At 43.9% G+C, this 23402-nt stretch overlaps 1 protein-coding gene across 1 annotated transcript in view; it reads right to left on the bottom strand.

The window, feature by feature from the left end:
• Window positions 1-6608: 6608 nt before the first annotated feature.
• Window positions 6609-23402, bottom strand: part of LOC136882897 (facilitated trehalose transporter Tret1) — a 107994-nt gene continuing 91200 nt past the window's right edge. Inside the window, exons 4-7 of the mRNA XM_068226821.1 lie at window positions 17369-17635; window positions 12096-12214; window positions 10261-10782; window positions 6609-6764 (exon numbers count right to left, since the gene is read on the bottom strand). Of these exons, the coding sequence (XP_068082922.1) occupies window positions 6609-6764; window positions 10261-10782; window positions 12096-12214; window positions 17369-17635 (1064 nt within the window). The remainder of the gene's footprint in view (window positions 6765-10260; window positions 10783-12095; window positions 12215-17368; window positions 17636-23402) is intronic.

Here is a 23402-nt window from a genome sequence, read left to right as displayed (position 1 = left end):
AAAATAGAAATGGCTGTGGAAGTAAGGAGAAATTGAAGGAACTTAATAGGAAATTGAATCTAGCAAAGAAGGCAGCTAAGGATAACATGATGGCAAGCATAATTGGCAGTCATACAAATTTTAGTGAAAAATGGAAGGGTATGTATAAGTATTTTATGGCAGAAATAGGTTAGAAAAAGGACATTCCAGGAATAATGAATTGACAAGGGGAGTGTGTATGTGAGGACCTTCAGAAGGCAGAAGTATTCAGTCAGCAGTATGTAAAGATTGTTGGTTACAAGGATAATGTCCAGACAGAGGAGGAGAATAAGGCTCAAGAAGTATTAAAATTTACATATGATAACAATGATATTTACAATAAGATACAAAAGTTGAAAACTAGAAAAGCGGCTGGAATTGATAAGATTACTGGGGATGTACTAAAGACAATGGGTTGGGATATAGTACTATATCTGAAGTACTTATTTGATTATTGTTTGGTCGAAGGAGCTATACCAGATGAATAATAATAATGGCGTATGGCCTCCGGAGAGGCCTGGTGTGGGTCTTTTTCTCGTAGACGGCCTATGAGGCGACCTGCATGTCTGTGAAGATGAGGGTCCTACCTAGGATGATTTCTAATGCTGAATACGGCACACATACCCAACCACTGACCCAACCAATTAAGGTTAAAATCCCCGATCTGGTCGGGAATCGAACCCAGAACCCAGGAAGGCCAGTACGCTCATCATTCAGCCAAGGAGTCGGACACCAAATGAATGGAGAGTTGCTATAGTAGCCCCTGTGTACATAGGAAAGGGTGATAGACATAAAGCTGAAAATTACAGGCCAGTCACTTTGACATGCATTGCATGTAAGCTTTGGGAAGGTATTCTTTCTGATTATATTAGACATGTTTGTGAAATTAATAACTGGTTCGATAGAAGGCAGTTTGGGTTTAGGAAAGGTTATTCCACTGAAGCTTAGATTGTAGGTTTCCAGCAAGATATAGCACATATCCTGGATTCAGGAGGTCAAATGGACTGTATCGCGATTGCCCTGTCTAAAGCATTTGATAGGGTGAATCATGGGAGACTACTGGCAAAAATGAGTGCAATTGGACTAGACAAAAGAGTGACTGAATGGGTTGCTATATTTCTAGAAAATAGATTTCAGAGAATTAGAGTAGGCGAAGCTTTATCTGGCCAACCCCGTGGTGTAGGAGAAGCGTGCCTGCCTTTTACCCGCAGGCCCAGGGTTCGATTCCAGCCAGGTCAGGGTTTTTTACCTGGACCTGCGGGCTGGTTCGAGGTCCACTCAGCTTATGTGATTGGAATTGAGGAGCTATCTGACGGTGAGATAGCGGTTCCGGTCTAGAAAGCCAAGAATACGTGCCGAGAGGATTCGTCGTACTGACCACACGACACCTCGTAATCTGCAGGCCTTCGGGCTGAGCAGCGGTTGCTTGGTAGGCCAAGGCCCTTCAAGGGCTGTAGTGCCATGGGGTTTGGTTTGGTTTGGTTTGGAAGCTGTATCTGACCCTGTAATAATTTAGAGGGGAATTCCTCAAGACAGTATTATTGGACCTTTATATTTTCTTATATATATAAATAATATGAGTAAACAAGTGGAATCAGAGGTAAGGCTTTTGCGGATGATGTTGTTCTGTACAGAGTAATAAATAAGTTACAATATTGTGAGCAAGTCCAACGTGACCTCAATAATGTTGTGAGATGGACAGCAGGCAATGGTATGTTGATAAACGGGGTTAAAAGTCAGGTTGTGAGTTTCACATATAGGAAAAGTCTTCTCAGTTTTAATTACTGCGTTGATGGGGTGAAAGTTCCTTTTGGGGATCATTTTAAGTATCTAGGTGTTAATATAAGGAAAGATCTTCATTGGGGTAATCACATAAATGGGATTGTAAATAAAGGGTACAGATCTCTGCACATGGATATGAGGGTGTTTAGGGGTTGTAGTAAGGAAGTAAAGGAGAGGGCATATAAGTCTCTGGTAAGACCCCGACTAGAGTATGGTTACAGTATGGGACCCTCACCAGGATTACTTGATTCAAGAACTGGAAAAAACCAAAGAAAAGCAGCTCGATTTGCTCTGGTCGATTTCCGACAAAAGAGTAGCGTTGCAAAAATGTTGCAAAGTTTGGGGTGGGAAGAACTGGGAGAAAGAAGTCGAGCTGCTCGACTAAGTGGTATGTTCCGAGCTGTTAGCGGAGAGATGGCGTGGAATGACATCAGTAGACGAGTAAGTTTGAGTGGCGCCTTTAAAAGTAGGAAACATCTATTAAGATAAAGTTGGAATACAAGAGGACAAATTGGGGCAAATATTCATTTATAGGAAGGGGAGTTAGAGACTGGAATAACTTACCAAGGGAGATGTTCAATAAATTTCCAATGTCATTGAAATCACTTAAGAAAAGGCTAGGAAAACAACAGATAGGGAATCTGCCACCTGGGCGACTGCCCTAAATGCAGATCAGTATTGATTGATAGATTTAATTGAACTTAAGGCCACGGGCGCTTCCTTTCCTCTTCCTTGCCTGTCCTTTGCAATCTTCCCAACCCCTTCTAATGCCCCTGTTCAGCTTAGCAGGTGAGGCCGCCTGGGCGAGGTACTTGTCCTCCTTCCCAATTGTACCCTCCCGACCCAATGTATCACACTGGAGGACACTGTCTTTGAGGTGGTGGAGGTGGGATCCCTCGCTCTGTTCGAGGGAAAAACCGACCCTAGAGGGTAAACCGATTAAGGAGGTAAGGGAAAATTGAAAAAATCGGTTCTGGTTTTCCTATAAACTCAGTCTAATCAGTGATTTTTAAATCATATTCATATCTAAACTTGGTACTGGAGGAGTATAGCCTACTCTAAATGTGAAGGTTGGTCGAGATATGTCCAGCCGTTTCGCCGTGATGGTGGAACAGACAGACAACCGAAGAGGCACGGAATCTAAAACCCACTGATACGGTCTTGAATTGGCCTAAAACGGTAAATATGTGGAATATTGGCAAAACAAAACGAAATTATGGACAGCAGAACCCCTACAATTTTATTTATGTATTTATGTATTTCTTTATCACATAGTCATGTTATTTGTAATACAGTGTGAGCCTCCGTTTAGTTGCCGGTTATTCCTTGTACTATGTCTGGGCCACCTGGAGCTCGCACATTCGAACCCACCATATCCTCAATGTAAGCTCAGAGCTATGCGACGCTAACCACACGGCCAGCTCGCTCGGTGATGTGGTTGTCTCAGCTAGTCTGCGATAAGCTTCCGTACAGTGTGCAGCAGTAATTGATCGGCTCACTGTGAATTAAGTGTTGAACAGAATCTTTTGCGGAAGAGAGAAGAGAATACCGCGAACAAATTCCTGGAGCGCGAGTCGCAACGCGTTATAGAATTAAGAAAATCGTGAGCAAATTGAAAACTGTTGGTTAAGTGCCAAAGAACTGTCTGAATTGACGAAAACTTCAGGATATTTGTTAATGACTTGAGCAATTCCTCCGAAAACCTTAAAGCGAGGTTTCATATTCTTTCAGTATTCACTAGTCAAGACATGCTATGGTGGCCGATCGCGTGAAGTTCCTACGCCATCAAGAACGTTCTGGATTATCTTAATTCGGAAAGTGTTGCCTCCACTGACGTTGAGTGAACAGTGTGTGAAAATGATGTGTTGTATTCATATTTATTTCTCCTAATAGGTCAAAAATAATTCAGTAACTGGAAAACGGCAAACTCACATTACTTGACACACTGAAAGACAACGTGAACTTCACACAGTAATGCTTCATGGCCCGAGATTTTCTTCTGAAGATGCGGAGAAATTTTCTCCGGGAAACCTTGACCCGACACAATCTGTCTTTCTTTCTTTCTTCTTTCTTAATCTGTTTAACCCCCCCCCCCCCCCAGGGTCAGTTTTCCCTCATACAGAGAGAGGGATCCCACCTCTACCACCTCAAGGGCCGTGTCCCGGAGCACGAGACTTTGGGTCGGAAGATACAAGTGGGAAGGAGGACCAGTACCTCGCCCAGATGGCCTCACCTGCTATACTGAACAGGGGCCTTGTGGGGGAAGGAATATACATGGAAGAGGGAAGGAAGGAGCCGTGGCCTTAAGTTAGGTACCATCCAAGCATTTGCCTGGAGGAGAAGTGGGAAACCTCGGAAGACCACTTCGAGGATGATCGAACCCTCCTCTACTCAGTTGACCTCCCGAAGCTGAGTGGACCCCGTTCCAGCTCTCGTACCACTTTTCAAATTTCGTGGCATAGCCGGGACTCGAACCCGGGCCTCCGGGGATGGCAGCTACACCACAGAGATTAGTTTTGTCAAAGCGAAAGTGGACAAGGTGATGCACGCTTTGCGGAAACTTGTAAGCAGATGACATAGTGACTGCCAATCACATCATGCAATGTAGAGCGTAGCACCAGCAAATAAAAATAACTTTTTTCGGGATAATAGTAGAAATTTTACATTTGAAAATTCGAAACTGCATTTTATTTAGCATAGTGTTTCAATGGCAGACTAAATTAATAACCAGAGGAAAAATGAAACTGAAATGGTAAAGCTATGTTAGAATTGACGTCTGTGGATAATAAAAATAAATGAACGCGAGTTTTGATGGTTAAATGTATACTTTTAACTTCATAGAATTATATATATAAAACAAAAATTAATTACATATGTAAGCACATAATTTGTTTATACACCTATTTTTAAATACGTTAACCATACTTAGCACATATCACACACACATCCTGAGCTTGCAAAACCTTTTGTCTGATTTACTCGGCAGTAATTATACTCACATGTACCTAATTTTGGCTATAAAAGTATCTTAAAGTTGGATTACTTCCGAATGCATATCATTAGGCATTTGTAAAAAAGTAGATTTCTTTTCTATATTTTATCCACATCATGTGTTCAGAACTTAATCGTTTATTTCCGTTCCTTAAATTGTTTTGTTTTTGCAGACCTTTCGGGAGACTGGTACCACACTGCCGGACACTCTGAAACGTTGAAACCTTTACCTTCCTGACCTGTACGGACAAAGCTTTCTTTTACTAGTAATTTGAATAATTTTATTCAGTCTTGCACTGACGTCCACGTAAATAATCTCCTGAATAATGTACACCGTCCAGATCGATCAATTTCACATTCCTGTGTAAAGTTATAATCTTTAATACTGATAATCAGCTTCATGAATAAATTAGGCCTGAATGCTGCAAAGACCATCTCCCTGAGTAAATTTACGTACTGATGTCCATATGGAAAGCTTTCTGAGTAATGTGCTACTAGAGGACCCGGGCCGCTCCGCATAGCTCAGATAACTCGCCTGTCGTAGACATATTGTTTTGCCAACGGTTTTATGAACATTTAATAAGAAGCCACAGTTCGTAGTCAGAATTCATCCCTTCTGACGTCATCATGCCGTATGTTTGCTCAAAATCTATCCATTAATTCGCTTTTTTATCCTGCAGCTTCGTATTGTGTCGTAGAAGGCTATGGCATTTTTAAACGCAGTTCTTCTACATAGAACGGTTGTCTGGTGAGCTCTCATAGATTAATCTGGAAAGAGCGTTTTCGACAGGCCTTCACTCTTTCTAGAGTAGCTGGGTTATCGTTCGGTAGGTGTTCCCAGATAATGTCTAAGGCGTATGTCACCATGAGGTCTGTTTGAACGTAGACGTTTTTCCCTCAGCAGCACGTAAGTTATTAGGAATGGTCCGCCAACTGTTGAATATATGTGTAAGCTGGGAACGTTAGAGAATCAAAGACTATCTGGCAGGGAATAATATTCTTCCGCGGTCAGAGGAAGGCTTGATAGGTAGTAATCAAACATGGCTGCATGCAGTGACATTACTAAGGATGAAAATCACTGATATCAGAATATTATTGAAAGTGTCAGTCGCTTAGCAACCTGTATTGCGGGTTAGGGTAAGCCTTCGCCTGCAATTATTGGAGTGGTCATTTAATGATTTGGAGTTTTGGCTGAACGTAGAGACATGTCAATGTCTCGTGACTCACCGTCAGCTAATTCTGGAGGGAATAAAACGGAAATGAAGCAAATCGGACCAGTGGAACAGACAGACGGATTTGTTCTGATGTCTGGGTTGGTGTATATTGAGCTTCCGCTCGCGATGGTTCTTACGTCACCCTACAGGTCCGCATTTTCCAATGGGGCTTGTTGCTTTTCAAGGTGAGAGTATTGCTACTGAAAGTTAGTGACCCACACTACGAGCACTAATTGCTCACAACCCATGTAGTGTAAACCTTGACATCTTCACTTGACACGCTTGAGCACAACTTAACAAGGCATGACGGAAACAAAGCATAGGCTTTTAGAGATAAGTGCAATGACAAGTTAATCGGTCTCCCGAAACAAGGAAATGTAAGATCAGGTGATTGCAGTAATTTAGGTAATGAAAGAAAATAAGCCCAATCAGAAATGTGAAAGAAGAAATTGTTTGATCGCTGAAGGAATGAGACAGTTTTGAATTCCTTACAGAACTTCCGTGAATCTCTTCATCGTAAAACTTCTCCACTTCATCTCGGAGCGAATACAATATTTGGCCCCTTCCTTTTCAAATCTCGTCGAGGTTGACGGATACCATAGATTATCTGTGACGCTGGTGGTTATGTTTATGAGTTTTAAGGAGGAATACAATGAGACGACCGTAACTCTGTTCACCGGAGAAAGAGTGACCTGGTTCTTTGATAATGAAGGTATCCGCTAAAAGGAAAGGAGGAAGGTCTGTAGAAGGTGAGTACACCTTATAAACATAATATCTTCAGAACTGCAAAAGACCAAACGTTAACTATGGGAAGTTAATGGGAAGGATGAGAGTGTGGAAACTGACACAAGCAAGTGGAAACGATACTAGACTGAATGAGAGGCCCCGAAAGTGTCGAGTAGAGAGTCCTTGGGAGTCGTACTAAGTACGCGGGGCTGTTAACCACGGTATCTCACCCCTTGTTCGGAATCAATAACAATCATACTGACAAGTAACATTTCAGTAACAATGAACAACCATCACTCTTCCATGTAGTACAGAGATCCACTGTTATATACAGTGAGACGATTTGAACTAAGAGCCACCCGCGCGGTGTTCTTCCTATCGGCGACTCAACACGGGAGGTGGCCTTGCTTGTTAGTGAGTGAGTACCTCTAGAAAGACGCATTCATTTGATGGTTACATTGTGTATGAAATCACGAAGTGTAGTATGCCTCACTATATGTTCACTGCTGTGTCTTTATTTACTATCCATTCGTGTTAAGACACTCAGCCCCAATTTTAAATGTCATAATCAGTTTGTTGTAAAATCAACAATATCGAGGAGCCTTTGGCCTACCGAGTGACTGCTGCTCACACCGAAAGCCTGCAGATTTTAAGCTGATGCGTGGTCAGCAAGAAGAATCCTCTCCGCCTTTATTCTTGGCTTTATAGACCGGAGACACTATCTCACCATCAGATAGCTCCTCAATTGTAGGCTGAGTGGACCTCAAACCAGCCGCCAGTTCTGCGTAAAAATCCGTACGCTTGCTGGGAATCGAACCCGTGACCTCTGTCTACGAAGCAAGCACGTTATCTCTACACAACAGGGTTGCCATCATTATATTTAATTGCTAAAGGAATAACTGCGTGTGGTCAGGAACAGTCAGCTGATGATGTAGAATTATGTACCGAAGAAGATTTTGAAAACATCCTTCTTTGCTGCAATTGTAAGGAACAGATACCCGAAGCTCAGAAATCTGTCTACGCAACAGGTATTAATGGCAATTAATATGTCACCGCTGCACATCAGGCGACAGGTAGCTGACCTGAGTTTCCTCCACGGGATCTTAAATGGGCATTACCGCTCGGAACATCTTGTCTCTCTCTTCTCTCTCCGTGTTCCTTCCCGCTCCACCACAACCAAAGACCTTCTCCACATTCCCCACACTCAGCACTCAATACTTCAACGATCTTTCCTAATCCGCCTCCCAACACTCTTTAACAATATTAATAGGAGACAAGAGCTTGATATAGCATCAAATAAAAGCATATTCGAGAGGTGTGTAAATAGCCTCTTAAAAATAAGTGGATGTGAAGGGATTATACCGTCATCTTGACTCACAACGACTTGGCTATGAACATGGACATTCTCATGGTTTTCGATTTGGACAGTTGTTATTACAAGTGGTAAGCTTTAACAGCTTCATTTCAAGTTATTAGTAGGCCATGTACCTGATCCTGTTATATTTTGGTATGTTTGTTATATTTTATTATGAAAGTTTTCGTTTGTTAAATAGTTTGTTGACAGTGCAAGTGAAATTTGCTCAGTGTAGCTGTATCTTGTGCTTCGTGAATAAATAAATAAACCTATTTTACGAACACGTACAGGTTTTTATATTTCTGTATTGTCTATTATAGAAGCTAAAATATCACGTGATATCCTGTCCATCTATATTCACTTATATGCTACTAATACAGAATGTTATGAGCACAAACGAGGAAACTGCCATATACTGTTCAATATCACTCACAGTCTTATACCGTGGACAAAGCATGTACAAACGGGACATTTGCAGCAATGTTCGAAACTTAACTGATCATCCTACCGAGTTTTATTGCAATTGGTGTGCTCCAGCCCTGAACAGATTTCTCGTGAGTACTTCGCGCTGTTCTAAATGTGATTATTGTAAAGAATCGTCATCTTCTTCTTACTAGTTGTTCCACAGTCGAGAAGGGTCTCCACTTGGCTCTGTTAAGCACATCACTTGGAACAAGATGAACATAGGGATGTCTTCTTGAAAGCGATCAAGGCAGCTTTTCTTGGGCGGACCACGTGGCCTATTTCCAGATGGTGTGATGTGAAGTGGCGTCTGTATCTCCTCTACACATTACGTATCCATACCACACATCTTGTCTACGATCGGGTCAACTCGCATGGTTTTCCGGTTGGGGACATGATCTAGTCGGGTCAGTCCAAGTGACCATCTCCATGACATGAAGTGCTTGCTTGTGCCTGACTGTTGCATTCAGAGCGATGAAGAACGACTGGGCGAACGAAGAGCAGTCCTGCAAACCTTGCACTTCAGGTGGATTGGTATCCACAGAGAACACCAGTAGTTTGCCCTCACTTCATTTACTCGTGCACGGGCGTCTCAAATAGTGTCACACTCAGCGTTGACCAAAGAACCAAGATACTTAAACTGTTCTACTTTATTGAATCTATCTGAATAGCTTCATTCGTCTGCGGACCGCACTCCATGTGCTGTTAGTCTTTCGTTTCACTTCTGAACCTGTTGACGCTCCTCAGCAGCCAGAAGGACATCGTCAGCATATAGGAGTGAGCATGTGGGTGAAGATTCTATGTCGGAGGTGACTGTGTCCATGCACAAAATAATAATAATTGTACCGCGGGTGCAGTATCTCTCTTTGAGTATTTCGTGAGCTGTTGTCCACTACGCCCATATTTGCTAAAGACTCTGAACTTTGAGATATTTTAATGGTTTTTCTTCAATGACTAGATAGCTCTGCCATCTCTTGAGGATAAATCCCTAATTAATTCTAAAAGAAAGTCTGTATCTCAGTGTTGGTAAACTTGTTCGCATGCTGTTATTATTTCTATTTCGGAAGTTGCCAATACTTCCTGTACCATGTCCTCTAATTCTATCAGCCTATCTCAAGCTAGATGTATATTAATGACCAATCAGGGTCCTTATTACTGGATGCCGTCCAATCCGATTCTTGGATTGTAAACATCAGATCTCTCTCTGTACAAACTGAGGCGTTGTCGCACTCAGTGTATGTGATTGCTGTTGTGATTGTGTGCGCGTAGTGTCGGAGGAGCGAGAGGGTACAAACCGGGGACTTTTCAAGGCGGGTGTTTCGCCCTTAACGAAATCCCAACTAATAAGGTATGCGGGAATAGACTTATCTTAGTGTACATAACTGCGTGTGAAGTTGAGGGAAGATTCTCGTTGCTTTCATTTCAATGTAACTGCTAGGGCCTTCCTTTCTCACGGTAATGTCCCCAGACTTAAATAATTAATTTACTTATGGGAAGTTGGTTGAATGTAACGGAGCACGAGTGGTTACCCACATAATTCTCCCATTCAATTTCAATTGGGTGATTAGGGTTTTGAAACTCTAAAATTGAACTTAATTGAATCGTGAACTGTCCATCCATTCAACCCATCACGTTTCCTCACCTATCTGACCCATGGGAAGCCCAGAACAGTAACAATAATAATAATAATGAACATGATGATGGTGTACTTACCGTCCCCCAATGTGCGTCTATCGGCATGCCAAAGTCTCTGACCACTTCCACCAAGTATGGGCGCAATCCCGACACGACGGCAGCGTGTTGGAAGAAGAACAGTGTGACCACCAAAAGGAGAGGTTTCATCGTGCTGGGTGAGAAGAAATCTTCCATTCTGCGAGTGCAGGCCCTGTCTGGACCACAGCAGCCCTGCATCTCCACCGCCAGCACCAGCTCTGGATCAGGTTCTGGCTCCTTCTTGTCGGGGAAGATGGGAACCGGGAAGTGTTGAGATCCTCGGTGACGCTCCACGCCAGCCGCGGCTCGGATCCTTGCCTCCTCCTCTGGAGAAAGCGTCTCGCTTATCCTGGACGCCTTACGTCGGTCCCACTTCTTTCTTGCGATGTCGTGGTAGTGCACCAGCTCCTGGAACTCCTTGCGTACTGCTGAGGGCGACACCCAACCTCGCAGCCAGCACAACGACTTCTCCGCTTGTTCTTTCCGCCCGCGGGAGAGCAGCCAAATGGGAGTCTCCGGAACCTGAAGCAAAGAAGGTACAGTTCTAATCATCAGGGGCTGCCGGGCCGTTCCGTTCACCCGGAAAGACGTGGCTTTAATTCCCCGTCAGGAATTCGACATTTTCACTTCCGGAGGTGCACAAGGCCCTGGGATTCACACCAGGGGGTAAAGGCGTAGAGCTAACCACTCTACCCCCTCAAGTGCCGAGGTTACCCTCCACCCCCACGGCCTGTACGGAGATGACTTTGCTTTGCTTTTTCCCTGTCTGGACCACACTACCTCTCCGTCTGTACCGCCAGCAGGTTCTGGTTCCTTCTTGTCGGGGAAGATGCGAATTGCGAAGTGCTGAGATCCTCGGTGACGTTCCACGATATGAAACAACTACCCTCACCTTCTCCAAAGGTTTACGCGGTCATTATTGTTTTGAGAGGAAGTGGAAGTGGTCAACCATTCTCTTTTAACATTAAGCAGAGGGAAGATAGTTCGACACATGGAAGAGAGAAGTTCTGGAAAAGAAAAGGGAAAGAACATGAAGGGCAGGAAAATGAAAGACTCCGTAGACCTCGCAAATCTAATACTGTCGGAATCGAAAGAGAACAAGAACGGACCAAGGATGATCGGATAGGAAAGAGAGTAGCCTGACACAAGCAAGGAGAAGAAATAACGGACTCAGCTAGGGGAATTGTGGTCACCAACCCATGCTTCCAAGTTGAGAGCCCCGCATCCGATATATGTATTAATTCCCCCCCCCCCCCAGGTGATGTTCAACTTACTGTACTGAATAATTATGTTGAAAGCCATATAGGTTAATCGTAACATAATATTTAGGGGAATTCGACATTGATTGACCCAGCACACTATTATACAAGAAGCGTTAAGTTGAGAACGGCCATTTCTGTATTAGGAAATGTTAGAATGACAATTATCCATAGGCCTACTTTATTAGCAAGTTAGCAACAATCTCTTCTCTTCACTTCTCTCTTACTCACTGCTGTTGTAAAAAGTTATTGCAAACGTACGAAACCTGAACTATTGTTGTCCTTTGCATATGTTCAAGTCGCACTTTTGCTAGATATTTTGGTGAACTTCTACGTGATCTACCTACTAGAACATTTGCTTCTTCTTCCTCTTCTAATCATCCCATTCAGTCAACTCCTTTGGCAAAAGTATCTCACATCTTATTCAATAGCCTCCGGATCTGTGTAGTAGTTTTACCACAAGATATGTGTGCTTTTACCGATCAAGTTATTCCAAATTTTTACTTACACGTATTCTTAGAATTTGTAGACTATTAACCCTCAACTATCCGTACACGAATTATTATTGGAACTTACCTGTGTGATTGCGAGGGCAGTGATGATCGGAACTACAGCACTAATGATGGCCGCTGTTCGCCAGTCTGTGACCGTCCCCAGGAAGAACTCGAGTACAAACCCAAGCTGAGCGCAAATACCTGGAACAGGAGAATACAGTTGATTCCTAGCAAGAAGTCGTTAGCATAGCCCCTTTACAGAATCATATTCAGTAAACAATTATAGTAATTCACCTCGTCACAACACTATCGCGACAAAATTACAGTAAGAATATAATAATCGTATTTATACGGATCTAACCGCAACACAGGCTGGTACATGTAACTACGTGTCTGTGCCTATCAACTTAACGTCGCAAGTGTTAAACTAACAATTTACGAGTAATTGGAATCATTTATATTCATATCGTATAGATAGCATAGTTTCTTTTTAAAATGGTAGAATTCTCTAACAATAGTACCAGTGCGATATTTGGTGGGGAACAGCGATGGTTGGGAACAGTAGCCGACATTATATGCATCGCCAACTTTCTATAAACTTAACCAATGGAAAGGAAACAAAATTACCTTACATCCAAGTGTAGCAAAATACACGCAGTTGCGAAAAAAATACGTGATAAAGCCTACAACGAATCATTTAAAATATCCCGGAACCTACTACAACGATCAGTCTGTGCTCATTGCACACTCCTCGCGTCAGCAGGTCTGACTCGCATGTGGCCTCAAACTTGACAACTGCTGCCCTCGTTAGGGGTTCATGACAACTTGTACCTCAGTAGGATTACACACGATCTGTGATCCCAATTCCCATACAACAGCAGTTTGACCCTACACATCCCAATGGTTCAAACTGCCAAACTTCGTAACCTTCACTCACTTGTGACCGCCGTCTGCCATGCACTACACGCCTTTCCACTTCGGCTGAGAGCACCACTAGGATGTCGGTCAGTCTATCGGCGCCCTGGCGAGCATTAATTTCTTCTTCCTCATCGTGCATGGTCTTTACTAAAAGTGATGTTCTACAGTAGAATACAGGCCTGGTGTTTGAGCATGAGTCTAGCCAAGGTCAAGGAGAGATTCTGTTTAAACATTTTGAACTCATAGCTAGCGTTCATCTGCCAATAAACTTATTGATTCTGGACCCATATTTCCATCCTCTTACCAGCATAACGACTGCGAATACCATCTAAGTGTTTCTTTCGCTGTTTACAACGCCGATACGCGCTAATGTAGGCTATCAACAGAACCTTTATTCTGTTCATTGAATCAGTCTATTTTGATCTTCTTCTCCCTGATAGATCATTTCTTCTTCTTCTACTACTACCACCACTTTTTCCTCATCTGTAGGGTCGCTGGTGCGAACTGTGTCGCACATGTGGCCTTGGCCCTGTTTTACGGCCGGGAGCCCTTCCTGACACCTACCCTATGTGGTGGGATGTAATCCATGTTCTTGTGGTGGTTGGTAGTGTAGTGTGCTGCCTGAATATGAGGAGGAAATTATTGGAACAAACACAAACACTCAGTCCCCGAACCAGAAGAATTAATCAGAAGCGATTAAAATCCCCGACCCCGCCGGGCTCGAACCCGGTACCATCTGAAACGAAGGTCTCAGCACTGACCATTCAGTTAACGAGTCGGACCCTGTTAGATCATTCCTACTTTAATTAGTTCCATATGGCCATGTGGCATGTCATTTCGATGTAATTTGACAAGATATCTGCTATGCAATAAGACGAGGAACTTCGGAAAATTTGGAACCTTTGTAATAATTAGACCGAACGAAGCCGGTGCACTATATTATTAAAAGATCTTTTATGTTAGCCTTACCAGGCGAGTTGGCCGTGCGGTTAGGGGCGCGCAGCAGTCAGTTTGCATCCAGAAGATAGTGAGTTCCAGCCCCACTGTCGGCACCCCTGAGCATGGTTTTCCGTGGTTTGCCATTTTTACACCAGGCAAATGTTGTACATTAATTAAGGCCACGATCAGTTCCTTCCCACTCCTAGGCCTTTCCTATACTATAGTCTCCACGTGTCCGCGCGACGTAAGGCAAATTGCCAAACATCTTAGCCTTAATTATTAATCATAATAATTTGCATATCTCCATTACAGAACACTCTCGCAACTGCAACCAATGAAGGAAGATGAATTCTCATCCGCCATGTCTGAATTCTTTAGCTATAAATGTGGAAATGCGGATGGAAAAACACAAACTTTTGTGTTACATTTCCGTTTACTGAGTATAAAGTTGTGATTTTCAGTTTTATTAACTCTCATGGAATGGAGACGACAGTGGTAAGTAAAACAAGGAGATAGAACTACTGGGGCTGTAACTTTTAAGGTTTCCTTCAAAAGAAAATGTGGCCTCCATCATGATTTCATTACCAAAGGAGGCAATGATCTTGATCGAACAGTTTAGCGAATTTGCGGATCTTCAAGAAAAATTTGTTTTTAAGGTGCAAGGAAACATAAGGATTGAACTTGAAGGTTAGGCGGGAGGGATATCAATCTGTAGGAAAACAAAAATAACAAGCTGCGTTTTGCTGTCGACCCTTCTTTCATAGAGTAGGTCGGCCTTTGTGGTGTAGAGGTTAGTGTGATTAGCTGACACCCCCTCGAGGCCCGGGTTAGATACCCAGCTCTGCCACGAAATTTGAAAAGTAGTACGGTGGCTCGAACGGGGTCCACTTAGCCTCAGGAGGTCAGCTGAGTAGAAGGGGATTCGATTCGTACGTCAGCAATCCTCGAAGTAGTTTTCCGTGGTTTCGCACTTCTCCAGGCAAATACCACTACGGTACGTAACATCAGGTCACGGCCTCTTCCCATCCCTAGAAGGCCCCTCTTCAGCACAGCAGGTGCTGGTCCTCCTCCTCACCCTGCAGGACACTACCCTTGAGGCGGAGGTGAGCAACCATGGAGGGTGAACGGTCAATATGTGAGTGTAGAATGGTAACTGACAGAGCAGCACAGCTCACTTCACGAAATAATACGTTGAAAGTATATTTTGCGGTCGTGAAAATGAATATTCATTGTACTGACTCTCAACGGGCGAGTTACGTGCACTCTACAGTGTGATGGTGGTAGTGTAGCTAAGATTTTTCCCAAAGAACTAATCTTCTCTAGGCCACCATAGCTCAGTAGCCAAGAGCAACCGATGCGGGTTCGGATCCCACTGATGTCCGGCTGGCCATTTTTTTTTGCGTACTTAATATCTCTTCTATACGTACTGAACTTGAGCTCATACGTTAAAAATGTATTTCGTGCACAATAAGGCCATGAAAAGTAACTTATATACTCGTTAACATTCAGTATGGATTTTAAAATTCTAATTTTATAACGCTGAGCTTGCATCTGGGAGATAGTGCGTTCGAATCCCACTGCCGGCAGCCCTGAAGATGGTTTTCCGTGGTTTCCCATATTCACACCAGGCAAGTGCCGCTTCCTTCCAACTCCTAGGCCTTTCCTATGCCATCGTCGCCTTAAGACCTATCTGTGTCGGTGCGACGTAAAGTCACCAGCAAGAAAAAAAAATATATATAAAACAAGAAATTTAAAATTTCATCACTGCACCGTTAAACAGTTAAGAGTTAAGAATATTTTAAACATTGTTAATGTTATTTGTGTTACATCACAAACTACTTTTTCGGTTTTCAAAAAACGCCAAAATGCCCGAATTTTGGTCCACGGGAAAAGTGATGTCACTTGGCCGTCGTATTTGAACACCTTCAAATAGGATCGGACTTCAAATACGATTGGACTGAGCCAGGATCTAATCCATCACCTACAGTAGAGTTCAGAAAAAACAAGAGAGAAGAAAATAAATGCAATAACTGAAAGCAGGATAAAAATGTATGCCGTAAAGCAGCCATTCCCAAATTGACGATAATCCAAGGGCTCCGCAGTAATAATGAAAGTCGTATTTAAAGAGCGAAATTGTATTGCACATGAGTTCATTATTCTAAATTTAGGAACAAATGACTTCACTGTTGTGTAACTTAGGGTACATACAGTACCGGTATATGTAATTCTTGGCCAATAAATGGCACAAGTTGGCACTGGGCCTAACTCGTGAAGACCTTGTATCACAATTCCACGTCTCTGATCATCTTTTGGGTCCATGACATCTCCTATACCCTATAATTTCTAGACAGGAAATACTGTGTTTTATGCTTTCCGTAACAACATACCTGTGTAAGTGTACCTTTTGTGCTTTCACACCAATGGAAATGAAGTACAGAAATGGCACTAATGTTGAGGCTGATCTTGGGTTCGAGTGACTACGCTTGTAAAACGCTTGGTGTTTGGAGAACAGCTCCATCCGTGCCATTGGTGGTGGTGGTGATTATTATTTTAAGAGGAAGTACAGCTAGGCAACCGTCCTCTATATAACACTAATCAGAGAGAGAAATGGAAGGGATCCGACACGTCTAAAAATGAAGGCATCAGACAAAGAAAGGCAAGGGCCACGAAGGGAGTGAAAAAGAAAGAATCCCTAGGCCTATGCGAGTGCTCTAATACCGTCGGGGTCGGAAAAGAACAAGAGTTGACCGAGGGAGGTCGGATAGGATAGATGAAAAAGAGGAGTCTGGTACAAGTAAGTGGAAGTAATTCCAGTACTCAGCTAAGGGCCCCGTAGTCGCCAACCCTCGCTCCCAATTAGGAGCCCCTGGGGGCCATTTTAATCGCCTCTTACGACAGGTAGGGGATACAGTGTGTGTTATTCTACCGCCTCCACCCACAGGAGGATTCGTCCCATTGGTCCAACAACTGTACCAAGTTAATTTTCTAAAGTAAGTTTCCAATGCAGACTGTTGTAATTATTGACAAGTGTTTTATCATTTCTATGCACATATAAAGTGTCTATGGGTAAATGAAGTTACATTTAAATTTAAAGAAAAGTAAATCAATGAAAACACACAACCTGTTTTCCAGGAAGTGACGGGTCAGGGATGGAATGAATGAAACCCCCATCTAGCGGTGAGGATAGGAATTGCGCCGGCTGCCGAAGCCTGTCGAACTCCTCTGGGGCAATGACTAATTACTGACAGAAGAAATGAGATTGGAGAGGGTTGCTGAAATGAAAGATGACAGGGAAAAACGGAGAAAAACCTGTCCCGTCACCGCTTTCTCCAGCACAAACCTCACATGGACTGACCGGGATCTGAACCACGGAACCCAGCGGTGAGAGGCCGACGCGCTGCCGCCTGAGGCTCATGTTAATGGAAAGTAAATATTAGTCGGAAATATCACGAGGACATACAATCAAACATGGTAACATTACAGGGGCAGTGAACTTACCAGCATATGAAGTGAGAATTCCTCGGAGGTGCGGCTGGCTGATCTCGCCCACGTACGTGATGATGGGAGCCTCCATGAACCCTACCCCCATACCCATGATGATGGCGGCTGTATACAGCAGGGTGACGGAGTCAGCCCAGTACAGGAGAAGCCAACCCGCCAGCTGGGGGATGTTCACCACGATCATGGAGCGCTTGCGACCAAGGGGCTCCAGGACCATGCCCGACAGGATGCTTCCTATAGGCTGGAAGATGAACGACAGGCTACCTGTAACAGAACGTGCCCACTTTAACAGCGAGTACTGTCTGTGCATCGGCGATAGTCTCTCGATCCAAAGTCACTGATTCGAACTTGGCCGAGATGGGAGGACAACATCGCCGTGTGATACATCTCTACTGATACATTCGGTGTTCACCTGACAAAAAGAAGTCACAAATAGGTCCCCCGGTATAGTTCTGGTTGTTCTGGTAGACTAAAGTGGAATGTTGAAACTGACATGTAATGTTTGAACATACTAACTAATTCATAAAATTATTATTGTGATTATTATTAAATTTGTATTACTACCACAATGGTAAAATATGGACTAGAAGTGGAGTGAAGCGGCCGTGGTCTTAATTAAGATGCATCCCCAGCTTTGGCTGGTGTGAAAATGGGAAACCACTGAAAAACATCTTCAGAGCTGTCGACAGTAGGGTTCGAGCATACTACATCCGGGATGAAAGCTCACAAGTGCGCACCGCTAACCGCAGACCAACCATCTCGATACGAGTAATACACTGACTGACAGAGCAAATGCAACACCAAGAAGGAGTGGTTCGAAAGGGATGAAAGTTGGGGAAAATACAGAGACGGCACGGACGAATAATTGATGTTTATTTCAAACCGATATGGAGGTTACACAATGCGCACGGCATCGACTCAGTAGGATGTAGGACCACCGCTAGCGGCGATGCACGCAGAAACACGTCGAGGTACAGAGTCAATAAGAGTGCGGATGGTGTCCTGAGGGATGGTTCTCCATTCTCTGTCAATCATTTGCCACAGTTGGTCGTCCGTACGAGGCTGGGGCAGAGTTTGCAAACGGCGTCCAATGAGATCCCACACGTGTTCGATTGGTGAGAGATCCGGAGAGTACGCTGGCCACGGAAGCATCTGTACACCTCGTAGAGCCTGTTGGGAGATGCGAGCAGTGTGTGGACGGGCATTATCCCGCTGAAACAGAGCATTGGGCAGCCCCTGAAGGTACGGGAGTGCCACCGGCCGCAGCACATGCTGCACGTAGCGGTGGGCATTTAACGTGCCTTGAATACGCACTAGAGGTGACGTGGAATCATACGCAATAGCGCCCCAAACCATGATGCCGCGTTGTCTAGCGGTAGGGCGCTCCACAGTTACTGCCGGATTTGACCTTTCTCCACGCCGACGCCACACTCGTCTGCGGTGACCATCACTGACAGAACAGAAGCGTGACTCATCGGAGAACACGACGTTCCGCCATTCCCTCATCCAAGTCGCTCTAGCCCGGCACCATGCCAGGCGTGCACGTCTATGCTGTGGAGTCAATGGTAGTCTTCTGAGCGGACGCCGGGAGTGCAGGCCTCCTTCAACCAATCGACGGGAAATTGTTCTGGTCGATATTGGAACAGCCAGGGTGTCTTGCACATGCTGAAGAATGGCGGTTGACGTGGCGTGCGGGGCTGCCACCGCTTGGCGGCGGATGCGCCGATCCTCGCGTGCTGACGTCACTCGGGCTGCGCCTGGACCCCTCGCACGTGCCACATGTCCCTGCGCCAACCATCTTCGCCACAGGCGCTGCACCGTGGACACATCCCTATGGGTATCGGCTGCGATTTGACGAAGCGACCAACCTGCCCTTCTCAGCCCGATCACCATACCCCTCGTAAAGTCGTCTGTCTGCTGGAAATGCCTCCGTTGACGGCGGCCTGGCATTCTTAGCTATACACGTGTCCTGTGGCACACGACAACACGTTCTACAATGACTGTCGGCTGAGAAATCACGGTACGAAGTGGGCCATTCGCCAACGCCGTGTCCCATTTATCGTTCGCTACGTGGGCAGCACAGCAGCGCATTTCACATCATGAGCATACCTCAGTGACGTCAGTCTACCCTGCAATTGGCATACAGTTCTGACCACTCCTTCTTGGTGTTGCATTTGCTCTGTCAGTCAGTGTATTACAGCAATGCAATGGGTTATTAGGTCTGTGCGCATGTAGTGTTTCACCCAGGGTGTACCATTTCATCCCGTCAGTCGGTCTGGCACGCCACAACTACACACTACATAGCATTGGTAGACCGTTAAAAGTCTATCCGAGTTAGCAAATAAGACTTACCAATCTATTAAATCAGATTTCAAATTTCTTGGCAGAGCCAGGAATAGAAACTGGATCTCCGGATGCGGTAGCTAATCACACTAACCACTACACCACAGAGGCTGACATTATTATTATTATTGTTATTATTATTATTATTATTATTAGTATTATTTTGGGTGACAATCTCACTTGGAATTGCAATGAAAAACCATCAATAGAAAGCAGAATATATAAACTGAAGCAGCCACAACGGATAACTTGGCCTACATACAAAAAGAAATGTCTTTCGATTAATGCTAAATTTAGGCATTATAACTCTGTTATTAAACCAGAAGCAACTTATGCTTGTGAAACGTTATTTAAACTGAATACTAGATCAACAACAGAACGCTTACAACGAGTTGATCGAAGGATGCTCAGGACGATCATAAACAAGAAACATCAGGTGGATGGACAGTGGAGATTGTTGCCGAATGAGGTTATCTATCGGGAAAGTGAGTCCATCACAGACACGATGAGAAAAAGAAGAATTGCCTTTTTTTGTCATATATTTCGACTAAGTGGTAACAGAGTTTTAAAACAATTATTTAATTACTTTTGGAATAGTAAATCAAAAAACAATTGGTTTAAAGAAGTTCAAAGTGATTTTGAGGAGTTGAATATTACCATACAAACCATAGAAAACAGAGGCGAGAAAAGTATTGTGAAGAATAAATGCATCAGGCTTCCTCTGACCACTGTACAGAGGAAACAATATGTTATAACGCATGCGGAGAGGGCAGCCAGGTCGACCAGACTCAAGACTTTTTGGGAGAAGACAAGGAAGACAAATTTGTTGTAGTCTGAAAGTGCTCCAATGTGGGCGTAAACTCTGTAAATAATAATAATAATAATAATAATAATAATAATAATAATAATAATAATAATAATAATAATAATAATAATAATAATAAATAATAAATATAAAAATATATATAAATATATAAATAATAATATATTATAAATATATTATTATATATTTATTATTATTATATTATTATTATTATTATTATTATTATTATTATTATTATTATTATTATTATTATTATTATTATTATTATTATTATTATTATTATTATTATTATTATTATTATTATTATTATTTCTGTCTTTCTTAATCTGCTTACCCTTCAGGGTTGGATTTTCCCCTGGACTCAGCCAGGGATCCCACCTCTACCGCCTGAAAGGCAGTGTTCTGGAGCGCGAGACATTGGGTCGGGGTTGCAACTCCCCCAGGCGGCCTCACGTGTTATCCTGAAGAGGGGCCTTGTGGAGGGATGGGAAAATTGGAAGCGATAGGCAAGGAAGAGGGAAGGAAGCGACCTTGGCCTTAAGTTAGGTACCATCCTGGCATTTGCCCTGAGGAGATGTGAGAAACCACGGAAAACCACTTCGAGTATGGCTGAGGTGGGAATCAAACCCACCTCTAATCACTTGACCTCCCGAGGCTGAGTGAACTCCGTTCCAGCCTTCCTACTCCTTTTTCAAATTTTGTGAAAGAGCCGGGAATCAAACTCGGGCCTCCGGGGGTGGCAGCTAATCACGTTAACCACTACACCACAGCGGCGGACATTGTTATTATTATTATTATTATTATTATTATTATTATTATTATTATTATTATTATTATTATTATTATTATTATTTTCCGCAGAATCTTCTGTAAGAAAATAATCCGTCATCATAAGTTATACGAATTGTACTTCTCCTTAGAAATATTTAAAATAAATCTGTTCTCAAAAAAGTTGTTCTTATATCCTGAAAGTTATATAGAGTTTACATCATCTCACCACAAATCATGAAAAGAGAAACGATCATACAGCGATAACCCAGGAACAGCGACGAACACTCAATAGTCAAACTTTTCGCTTCTCCCTCCACGAACTTCATTATGAACACATTTAAAGCCGGTATTAGTTTCCACATTATCAGAACAATGTATTGAGATACTCTCCTTTTAACATTTAACAAGAACTGTATCAATATACAAACTTCTATTTTTAATCATTTGCGTACATAAATCTACATATTTACAGTAGTAAAACCGCCTCTGTGGTGTAGTGGTTAGCGTGATTAGCTGCCACCCCCGGAGGTCCGGGTTCGATTCCCGGCTCTGCCACGAAGTTTGAAAAGTGGTACGAGGGCTGGAACGGGGTCCACTCAGCCTCGGGAGGTCAACTGAGTAGATGTGGGTTCGATTCCCACCTCAGCCATCCTTGAAGTGGTTTTCCGTGGTTTCCCACTTCACCTCCAGGCGAATGCCGGGATGGTACCTAACTTAAGGCCACGGCCGCTTCCTTCCCTCTTCCTTGTCTATCCCTTCCAATCTGCCCATCCACCTACAAGGCCCCTGTTCAGCATAGCAGGTGAGGCCGCCTGGGCGAGGTACTGGTCATACTCCCCAGTTGTATCCCCCGACCAAGAGTCTGAAGCTCCAGGACACTGCCCTTGAGGCGGTAGAGGTGGGATCCCTCGCTGTGTCCGAGGGAAAAGCCAAACCTGGAGGGTAAACAGATGATGATGATGATGATGATGATTTACAGTACTAAAACAAGAGCTACAGTAAAATTATGACTCGAAGAAACTGTAGCAGAAGCTCAGCAGCTGCTCTAATACTCGCAGTGAAGAGCAGTTACTTAATAACCTGTTAAATGAAAACGACTCTCGCATGGAAAGTGACCACTCTTCTATCACCGAGTTAGTTGGCCGTGCGGTTAGGGGCGCACAACTGTGAGCTTGCATTCGGGATAGAGTGGGTACGAACTCCACTGTCGGCAGCCCTAGAGATGGTGTCCCGTGGTTTCCCATTTTCACACCACGGCCGCTCCCTTCCCACTCCCAGCCCTGTCCTCTCCCATCGTCGCGGTAAGACCTATCCGTGTCGATGCGACGTAAGGCAAATTAAAAAAAAAACCACTCTTCTATCTGAGCTACCCCCCCACCCCCACCCTCAATAGTGTTTGAAACATTTTTCTCACAACCCCATACACATGTGAATGATCAGCGTCGACCTCCGGTTCATAGGTTTTCGGGTTCGATTCACACCTCAGCTATTCTGCAAGTGGTTTTCCATGGTTTGACACTTCTCCGCCTGGCAAACGGTACCTAACTAAAGGACACAGCTATTTCCTTCCCTCTTCCTTATCTATCCCTTCCCATCTCCCCATCCCCCACAAGGCCCCTGTTCTGCATAGCAGGTGAGGCAGCCTGGGTGAGGTACTGGTCCTTTTCCCCAGTTGTATCCCCCGACCCAAAGTCTCACGCTCCAGGACACCGCCCTTGAGGTGGTAGAGGTGGTATCCCTCGCCGAGTCCGAGGGAAAATCCAACCCTGAAGGGTAAACAGATTAAGAAAGAAAGAAATAAAACGGGGTTGAATGCAAATGCATGACGGCCTAAAACAGAGTCCGCGACACAGTTCGCACCCGTGACCGCGCGAGGGTGTGGGAAAAGCGGTGAAAGAAGAAGAAAATATCCATTATGTGCCTAGTTCCCGCAGTGAAATCAATTGGAGACGCTGCTATCTGGTATATCTCGAAAGCTAACCGAGTCCTCCGTCATTTGATTCCAAGCATTCAACTCGCCGTATGTATGGAAACAAAACAACTGTAAAATAATCCAAATGAAGAAGCTTGCAGTCGTCGGTATCGAATGTGGTA

Source organism: Anabrus simplex, chromosome 1 (genome assembly GCF_040414725.1).
Source record: "Anabrus simplex isolate iqAnaSimp1 chromosome 1, ASM4041472v1, whole genome shotgun sequence".
Lineage (NCBI taxonomy): Eukaryota > Metazoa > Arthropoda > Insecta > Orthoptera > Tettigoniidae > Anabrus > Anabrus simplex.
This window is presented reverse-complemented; position numbering and strand designations above follow the sequence as displayed.